The 9,447-nt window shown below is 42.0% G+C and overlaps 1 protein-coding gene across 1 annotated transcript; it reads left to right on the forward strand.

Annotated features, from left to right (window-relative positions):
- Window positions 1-757: 757 nt before the first annotated feature.
- On the forward strand, window positions 758-5,641 carry LOC100971277 (peptidyl-prolyl cis-trans isomerase A-like). Its single transcript, XM_034947161.3, has one exon. The coding sequence runs from the start codon at window positions 4,520-4,522 to the stop codon at window positions 5,015-5,017; it is 498 nt and encodes a 165-aa protein (XP_034803052.1). The 5' UTR covers window positions 758-4,519; the 3' UTR covers window positions 5,018-5,641.
- The last annotated feature ends 3,806 nt before the right edge of the window (window positions 5,642-9,447 follow it).

Below are 9,447 nucleotides of genomic sequence, written 5' to 3' on the forward strand. Positions count from 1 at the left end.
AATCTTAAGTCATTTAATCTTCATAACAACTTTCTGAGATAGATCTTCTTATTGGGGAATTCGTAGATGAGGAACTGAAGCAGAGATGCTTAAGTAACTGTCTCAAAGTCACACAGCCACTATGTAGAAGAGCTAGAATTGGAACTTGGCCTGGTTCCAGAGTCTGTGCTTTCTTAACCACTACATTATATTCTTAAATGATAGTGTCTATAATTCAGGTGATTACCCGTGGTCACTTACCAGGGGAGAAATGCCTACTTTTTGGACATAGGAAGCACCAACATTGAATGGGCTCCTACGATATACCAGGCTTTGTTCCAAGGGCTTCAATACGCTATCTTACTACTTTTCAACAATCTTAGGAGGCAGGTGCTGTAATCTCCAGCCTACAAATGAATTAATCAAGACTAAAAGCATAAACTAGAATAGGAATTTTAGTACCCTGACTGGTAGAGGGCCACTCAACAAATCCAAATCCAATTAATTAATGTCTAAGCATTAATTAATTGCTTAGAAACTCAGAAACACAGCTGGTATGCAGTGGAGCCTAAATTTGAGCCCAGTTTTATCTGACCTTCACCTGAAAACTGACCAGGATATCCCCAGGTAACACAATTAGACAGGTGTAGACAGTAAGTCATTTTTATAAAATTATCAATATTAACATAAATAGAAATGTATTAATATGCATTTATAATACATTATACATTCATTAAATAAATATTAATTAAAATTGTAGCATAGAGATCCACTGATTTCTAATTATTGAGGATAAGAAATTCATTTTCAATATTGCTTCATCTAACCTTAATGTTTCTTATTTTGCTTTAAAGAGTATATGTAACTTTCTTTTTTTATTTTTCTATTTTTCTAATTTTAATTTTTATAGACACATAATAGTTGTACATATCTCTGGGATACATGTGATATTTTGATACACACGTGCAATGCATAATGACCAAATCAGGATAATTGGGATATGCATAACCTTAAACATTCATTTCTTCGTGTTAGAAACATTCTAATTCCACTCTTATAGTTATTTTGAAATATACAGTAAATTGCTGTTAACTACAGTCACCCTATTGTGCTACTGAATACTAGATCTTATTCCTTCTCTCTCACTGTATTTTTATACCCATTAACCAACCCTTCTTTATCCCCCCAACCCCATTACCCTTCCCAGCATCTGTGTTTTTTTGTTTGTTTGTTTTTGTTTTTTTTTTGAGAAGGAGTCTCACTCTGTCACCCAGGCTGGAATGCAGTGGAGCAATCTCGGCTCACTGCAACCTCCACCTCCCAGGTTCAAGCAGTTCTCTGCCTCAGCCTGCCGCCAGCCTCTGTAATCATCATTCTTCTATCTCCATGAGATCAATTGTTTAAATCCACATGGAATTTATTTTGGTATATGGTATGGAATATACTTTTATAAATAAAGCACATATACTTATATATAAATGAAATTATGCATATCTCCAAATGGTTAACTGTCTCACCATCATTAATTGAATAATCCATTATTTTTCCCCACCTTACTCTTATAGTAAATTCTTTTTTAGCTTTCTATTTGAAATCATTTTAAGCTTTCAGAAAATTTGCAAAAATAAAATTGAGAGTTCCTTTATGCCTCTCCCCCAGCTTCCCCTAATGTTAAGAACTTATGTAACCATAGTACAAAAAAAAAAAAAAAAGGAAAATTAACATAACTACTCTGCAGACCTTATTTGATTTTCACCAGCTTTTCCATTAATGTTCTTTCTCTGTTCCAGGATCCAATCCAAGATCCTACATTGCCTTGAGTTATCATGTCTTCTCAGTTTCCTCCAATCGGACAGTTCCTTGGTCTTCCATCTTTCATGACCTTGACTCTTTGAGAGGGTATGACCAGCTACTTTGTAAAATATCCCTTAATTTGGGTTTGTCTCATGTTTTCTTGGGGTTAGATTGAGGGTATGCATTGGAGGCACAAATATCATACAAGCGATGTGCCTTTCACAGTGCAGGAGTGCATGATGGTGCAACGTACCAGGTGGTACATGATGTCAGGGTGTCCCATCACCTGTGATATTAAACTTGATCACTTGGTTAAGGTGGTGCCTGCCAGGTTTCTACACTGTAATGTTACTATTTTTCCTCTTAGTAAATAATAAATATCTTGTGAGGAAATACTTTGAGATAATGCGAATATCCTGTTCTCATCATGCTAAATACTAATTTTAGCATCTGTTGATGTACTTGCCTGTGACAATCGTTATCGCAGTATTTGCCTACTGGTGATTTTCTATTTCCATCATTCCTCTACAACTATTAATCAAAATTCCTCTGCAAGGAAGAACTGTCCCTTCTCCCCCAGTACATATAATTATTTATATCAGTATGGATTTATGAATATCTACTTTCTTCCATGGGTTATAATCCAATTCTTACAGTAAATTATAACATACCCTTTTGTCTCTTGCTGAATTTACTATTCTATTTCATGGGTATTTTGGTATATTCCTGCCCCAATAATACACTATCTTCATCATTACAGCTTTATAATACATATTAGAATTTTTACGTTCAAGTTCCCTTCTCACTGTCATTATTTTTCCAAAAATTCCTGGGTGGCTTTTTCCTATTTATCTTTGCAGATGAGTTTTTAAATAGTTTTGCCAATTTACACAACCCTAAGGGCATTAGGTTGAAATTGCATTCGATTCAAGAACTAATTTAGGGAAAATTGTTTTCTTTACAATACTGTCTTCCCATTCAAAAACACGATATGCCTTTCCGTTGATTTAAGTCAGCTTTCAGATGCCTCTATGAAACTTTGCCATTTATTTCATATAGGTACTATACCTTTTGGTTGGAAAATTCCTAGAGTCCTTTTTCCCCCCCAGGATTTTTTTTTTCTTTCTTTCTTTTTTTTTTTTTTTGTGACCAGACACCTTATTGAACTATTTTATTGGTTCTAAACTTTTTTTTTTTTTTTGAAACGAAGTCTCGCTGTGTCACCAGGCTGGAGCGCAGTGGCGTGATCTTGGCTCACTGAAATCTCCGCCTCCCAGGTTCAAGCGATTCTCCTGACTCAGCCACTTGAGTAACTGCGATTACAGGCGCGCACCACCACACCCAGCTAATTTTTTTTTTTTTTTTTGTATTTTTAGTAGAGATGGGGTTTCACCATGTTGGCCAGGATGGTCTCGATCTTCTGACCTCGTGATCCACCCACCTTGGCCTCCCAAAGTGCTGGGATTACAGGCGTAAGCCTCCATGCCCGGCCTGGTTCTAAATTGTTAGTTTATTAATTTACTCAACAGTTATCTGTTGAGCATCTACCATGTACCAGGCACTGATGGGAGAAACGGGGAGTCAACTTTGTTCTGGGCCTCACAGACCCTAAATTCTAGCAGGTCAGACAAAGAACAGAAAAACAAGTAAATACTTATAAGTAGGACTGTTATTTATCATAAGGCAGTATTCAGTGCTCTATACAACACTGAAGCAACATTGGAAAAAGCAAAATGAAAGGAAGAGGGTGTTATCTTAGACATGGAGATTGATTGGGAAAGCCTCTCTGGAGGGGTGATATTTGAGCAAAGACCTGAATAAAATGGAAGAGTGAGCCAAGAAACCATCTGAGCAAAGAGCATTCCAGGTAGAGAAAATAGCCTGTGCAAAGGTCCTGTGGCAGAAATGAGTTTGGCAGGTTTGAGGCATGGTAAGGCTGGGGTGGTTGGAACAGTGTGAGGGAGTGCAGAGTGGTGGGCAGAGCGCAAGCCATGTAAGGCCTTGAGGCCCTGGTAAGGAGCGTGTAGTGTAGTCTAAGTGTGATGAGAAACACAGAAGCAGGGATTCCAGTAAGGAGGCCCCAGAGGTCATCCAGGTGAGAGAAGACAGTGGCCAGGACCAAGGCAGGAACCGTGGAATGGGCAGAAGCAGTCAAATCTTTGACGCATTTTTAAAGCTGCCCTGGCAGGACTGCTAACGGGTTCAATGTCGGGAGTGAGGGAAGATGAGCATGATGGAAATGCACCAAATCCACACTGGGCATATATTTCATGCCGCTCACATTTATCCGCAAGGATCCAGACTCAGCCAACACTTTGTAACACTCATATAGTTAATGCATAAGGTCATAGCTAATTTAACAGACTGCTCTTTGACATTAAAAAGGAAAAAAAAAAAAAAAGAGGCCAGGTGTGGTGACTCAAGCCTATAATCTCAGCACTTTGGGAGGCCAAGGTGGGAGGAACACCTGAGCCCAGGAGTTCAAAAGCAGCCTGGACAACCTGGTGAAACCCCATCTCTACAAAAAAATACAAAAATTAGCATGCATAGGGTGGCATGCACCTGCAGTAGCAGCTACTCGGAAGGCTGAAGTGGGAGGATCATTTGAGCCCTGCCAGTCAAGGATGCAGTGAGCCATGATTGTGCCACTGCACTCCAGCCCTGACAACAGAGCAAGACCCTCTCTCAAAAAAAAAAAAAAAGCTTTTAAAACGCCGCTGCCACCAGGAGTCCTGTACTATCAGCCATGGTCAACCCCACTGTGTCCTTCGACATCGCTATCAACACCGAGTCCTTGGGCTGTGTCTCCTTTGAGCTGTTTGCAAACAAGATTCCAAAGACGGCAGAAAATTTTCATGCTCTGAGCACTAGAGAGAAAGGATTTGGTTATAAGGGTTCCTGCTTTCACAGAATTATTCCAGGGTTTATGTGCCAGGGTGGTGACTTCACACGCCAAATTGGCACTGGTGGCAAGCCCATCTGCAGGGAGAAATTTGATGATGAGAACTTCATCCTAAAGCATACAGGTCCTGGCATCTTGTCCATGGCAAATGCTGGATCCAACACAAACGATTCCCAGTTTTTCATCTGCACTGCCAAGACTGAGTGGTTGGATGGCAAGCATGTGGTCTTCGGCAAGGTGAAAGAAGGCATGAAGATTGTGGAGGCCATGGAGTACTTTGGGTCCAGGAATGGCAAGACCAGCAAGAAGATCATCATTGCTGACTGCAGACAACTTCGATAAGTTTGACTTGCGTTTTATCTTAACCACCAGACTATTCCTTCCATAGCTCATTAGAGCACACTTCCACCCTATTTGCTCGCAGTATCCTAGATCTTTGTGCTCTTGCTGCAGTTCCCTTTGGATTCCATGTTTTCCTTGTTCCCTTCCATGCCTAGCTGGGTTGAAGAGTTAAGTTTATGATTATGAAATAAAAACTAAATAACCAAAAAAAAAGACAGGCTCTGTTTTTTGGGCCTGTTTTGGGCCATAAAATCAATCTCCCTACTCCTGGGGATAATCAAGATAGCAGCTGAATTATGTTGAATATGCTATGATGTAATAGAGAGAACTTACAGCTAGGAGGCAGGTGCTCTGTGCAAACCTGAGCACATCACTCAGCCTCTCTGGCCTCAGACACCTCACGTACAATGAAAGGATCAAACTGGATCCCCTGGAGGTTTCTCCTAGTCCAGGCATTCCAGACTCTCTATAAACTGCATTATCACAGGGACCTGAATCAAGGACAGCAACTAAGACTCGACAAGCAAGAGATGAGAGCCCCAGTTCCCCACCTAAAGCCCACCACATAGAGCAGAGCTAAGAAGATTAAATGAGAAAATATCTGGAAAGTTCTAGCAGATGAGAAGAGCTCACTCCACAAGAGCTGCCAACACATGTCTAGTTAACAGAGAGTTAACAAGTATATATAGATCACCAATTTTCAACTCCATTATACTTGTCAACTGAAACTCTACTGAACACATTATATTTTATTGATGACTCAAGTACCCTTCAGGCTCAGGAAGGAGCCTGAAGGTCATGATTATAATCTCTAATTAGCTTTGTTCTGGAGCTGTGTGGGAGGGCTGGTTAACCAGAAGTTGCAGATACACGAGTTCTGGATAAAGAATTGCTACCTCAATGGATGAAAAACAGATTTTGTTCATTTACTGAAGTGCTTGTTAATTGTGAATAATTACTGGAGGGTGTACTTTAGCCATCACCTACACATATAAATAACCATTTGTTCCATGACTCCAGGTTATTAATACGCTCCCAGGGCCGTTCTGATATAATGCCGGGAGAAATGTGGGACTTACATCCTCAATGTGAATTTTTGTTTGGCCTGACATCAGAGGATGCTAGGAGAAAAAAAAGAAAAACTCTGCTGGGATACAGGTTAACCTGAATTAGTGAAGGTTTGAGCAACTAGCATCCATAATGAAAACTGCTTAAGGCCAAGGTGTTTTTGGAAGCTGCCCCCCACCCCTCAACAAAGGATTACAAAAGAATTAAACTCTGGGATACCTTAGATTCAAAGCAGACCTCCGACTGGCTTCAAAGACTTTGGCCTCCTCATTAAGAAGAAAAGCAAGAGGGTGGTCCTGATGTTTACCAACTGTCCTGGACCTGGCCTCCCTCGTACCATATGCTGGGCTTAAGGGGATTAAGAGCGAGTGAGTGGTGCAGAGGAATGGGCCAGACAGGGAGGGGCAGCTCAGACCCAGCCATCTCACCAGACAGCAGGTTCTACACGTCCCCTAGAAGCAAAGTCAGCCCAGTTCATCCCTTGACCCACCATCATCCCTGACTCCTGTGGCCACTCTCAGCTTTTCTCTATCATCTCAGGGCTCTGCCTGGAAGTCCCCCGTCTGTGCCCATCACCTCGCTCCCTGACCAGTGTCCTTCCTTACCTTTAGCTATGCCATGTGGTGTTGTTTGAATTGCGTCCCCCTAAAAGATACGTTGAAGTCCTAACCCCAGTTCCCTGTGAAAGCTACCTTATTTGGAAATAGAGTCTTTGCATATGTAATTAGTTAAAGTGAGATCATACTGGATTAAGGTAGGCCCTAAATTCACTATGATGACTGGTGCTTTTATGAGAAGAGATGAAAACACACACACACACACACACACACACACACACGCGGAGAACATTATGTGATGATGGAGAGGGACTGAAGTGACACCATCTATGAGCCAAGGAAGGCCAAGAATTGAGGGCCACCCCCAGAAGTCAGGAAGAAGCAAGGAAGCATCCTCCCCTCGAGACTTCAGAGATGGGATGTGGCCCTGCAGACACAGTGATTTCAGACTTCTAGACTCTGGAACTATGAGAGAATAATGTTTTAAGCCACCCATGTTGTCAGCTGCCTTAGGAAATTAATATACCATGCAATACAGCCACATTCAAACTTTTCTGTTCAGCCATCCTTTCTTCAAATAAAAGTTTACAAGGAAGTTTAATAAGATATTGGAAGAACTCTGATTAATGTAGGATGTGGAGAGGGAGGGGTGAGCAGGATCTCAGGCCTCTGCCCTCCCCTTCTCTAACTCGGAAGCTAGGGGTAGGGCAGGAAGGACCAGGCCCGACATCCCTCAGGTTCCAGAAAGCAGTTTGGCATGAGAATTAGCAGGCAGGCCTACAGCACAGCTTCTCCTGGACTTGAAATTCAGCTCTTCCCATCCCAGCTGTGTGACATTTGACAGATAACTTATTGGGGCCCTAGTTTCTTCATTAGTAAAGACAAAACCACCTGCCCAATGCAATCACTGTGTAGCCAAATGGAGATCCTGTTTGCAGAGCACCCACCCTGGCCCTATATCATAGGTGGAACCATGTCCCCCACCCCCCAAATTCCTATATTGACGTCCTACCCGCCAGTACCTCAAAATGTGATTATACTTGGAACTGAGGGTCTTTAAAGAGGTGATTCAGTTAAAATAAGGCCATTAGGGTGAGCTCTAATCCAGTATGATGGGTGTCCTTATGGGAAGAGGAGATTTGGACACAGGCAAGCACAGAGGAAAGACCATGTGAGGAGAGAGCAAGAGGTAACTATCTACAGGACAAGAGAAGCCTTGGAAGAAACCAGATCCGCCTACAGCTTGATCTCAGACTTCCAGCCACCAAAACTGTGAGACAATACATTTCTGTTGTTTAAGCCCCTCAGGCTGTGGTGCTTTGTTATGGCAGCCCAAGCAAACTAATACAGCCTGGTACACAGGTCATGCAAGAAATGTTAATTTCCTCTCCATTCCTATGTGCCAGACTCACCCACAAGCATATATATATTTTTTTTTGAGATGGAATCTTGCTCCGTCGCCCAGGCTGGCGTACAGTGACGTGATCTCAGCTCACTGCAACCCCTGCCTCCTGGGTTCAAACAAGTCTCCTGCTTCAGCTTCCCGAATAGCTGGGATTACAGGCGTTCGCCACCAATCTCGGCTAATTTTTTGTGTTTTTAGTATAGACGGGGGTTTCACCATGTTGGCCAGCCTGGTTTCGAACTCCTGGCCTCACGGAATCCACCTGCTTTGGTCTCCCAAAGTGCTGGGATTACAGGCATGAGCCACTGTGCCCAGCCACTGGCAAGCATTTTAATCTGTCACATTTCATTAATTCTAGATATACCTTCTCTCCCCATGTCAACATCTCTGAAATGTGGATGCATCTGGTAGTCTCTGGGAGCCAGGCCAGGTGGGCACCATGACACAGTTGTCATTGCCATGCATGCTCAAGCCCGATGGGGATTCCCTGTGAATAAGGGCAACTCCCACATTTGCACCAGCAAACGACTTACAGATCATTGAAGGAACACAAGTCCTGGGTGCCCTCTGCAAACCTTCTATCAACACCTCCTGGTAAATTCTAAAAATTCCAGCAGCAAAATTTGCAGAATAGGGAGCTTGGGGGACAAAAAAAAAAAAAAAAAAAAAAGAGATTCGGCTAGGAATTGAGAACATTTCTAAGAATAACTGCACCGTGAAAACCCTTGGTGGCACTAAGGACAAGATGACGCAGAAAAGTGCAGGCATCGACCACTGAGTCAAAAAGTGATTCAGAGAAATTGAATTCTGAATGTGGAAAAGGTTTAGGAATCCTTCCATCAATTTATTTTGCTTATATTTCCCTTTTAATGTATGTGAATGCCTGATATATGATAGAATCTATGTCTAAATGAATTTTAAAGAGCTCTTTCAATAAGCATAAAATAAAAATTCTAAGTGATAAAAGGCATGAACTCTAGTTTACATAGCAGCATTTTTTTCTTTCTTAGTGATGCAGAAACTAAAAGTACATCTTACAGTTAGTGGTCAGGGGCTTTGGTTTGATGAAATATGTTATTAATTGCCACAGTAATTTTAGGCTTGAGGTATGGTTATCCCCATTTTGCAGGTGAGAAACTGAGGCTGAGAGCCTACATGAGCCCAGCATCACACTGCTAGCCACGCCAGGCCAGGATTGGGAGCCAGCCTTGTACCTACAGGCCCTTGCCACCTGTGCCAGCCCTCTCAAGCTCACCTTGGCTGCCCCCAACCTAAACCTGAATTCCAATCCTGAATCCAGCCTCTGGCAGGAAGTTATTGCCAGGCAGTTAAATTAGTTGGTTTTTCATGCATATATAATGAACCCTTAGCAGTAAATAAGGCTATTATGGGTGGCAGAT

Source organism: Pan paniscus, chromosome 21 (assembly GCF_029289425.2).
Source record: "Pan paniscus chromosome 21, NHGRI_mPanPan1-v2.0_pri, whole genome shotgun sequence".
Lineage (NCBI taxonomy): Eukaryota > Metazoa > Chordata > Mammalia > Primates > Hominidae > Pan > Pan paniscus.

Bases quoted from the DNA above. Each gene is read 5' to 3' on its own strand.
- LOC100971277 (XM_034947161.3), top strand. From the start codon at position 4,520: ATGGTCAACCCCACTGTGTCCTTCGACATCGCTATCAACACCGAGTCC.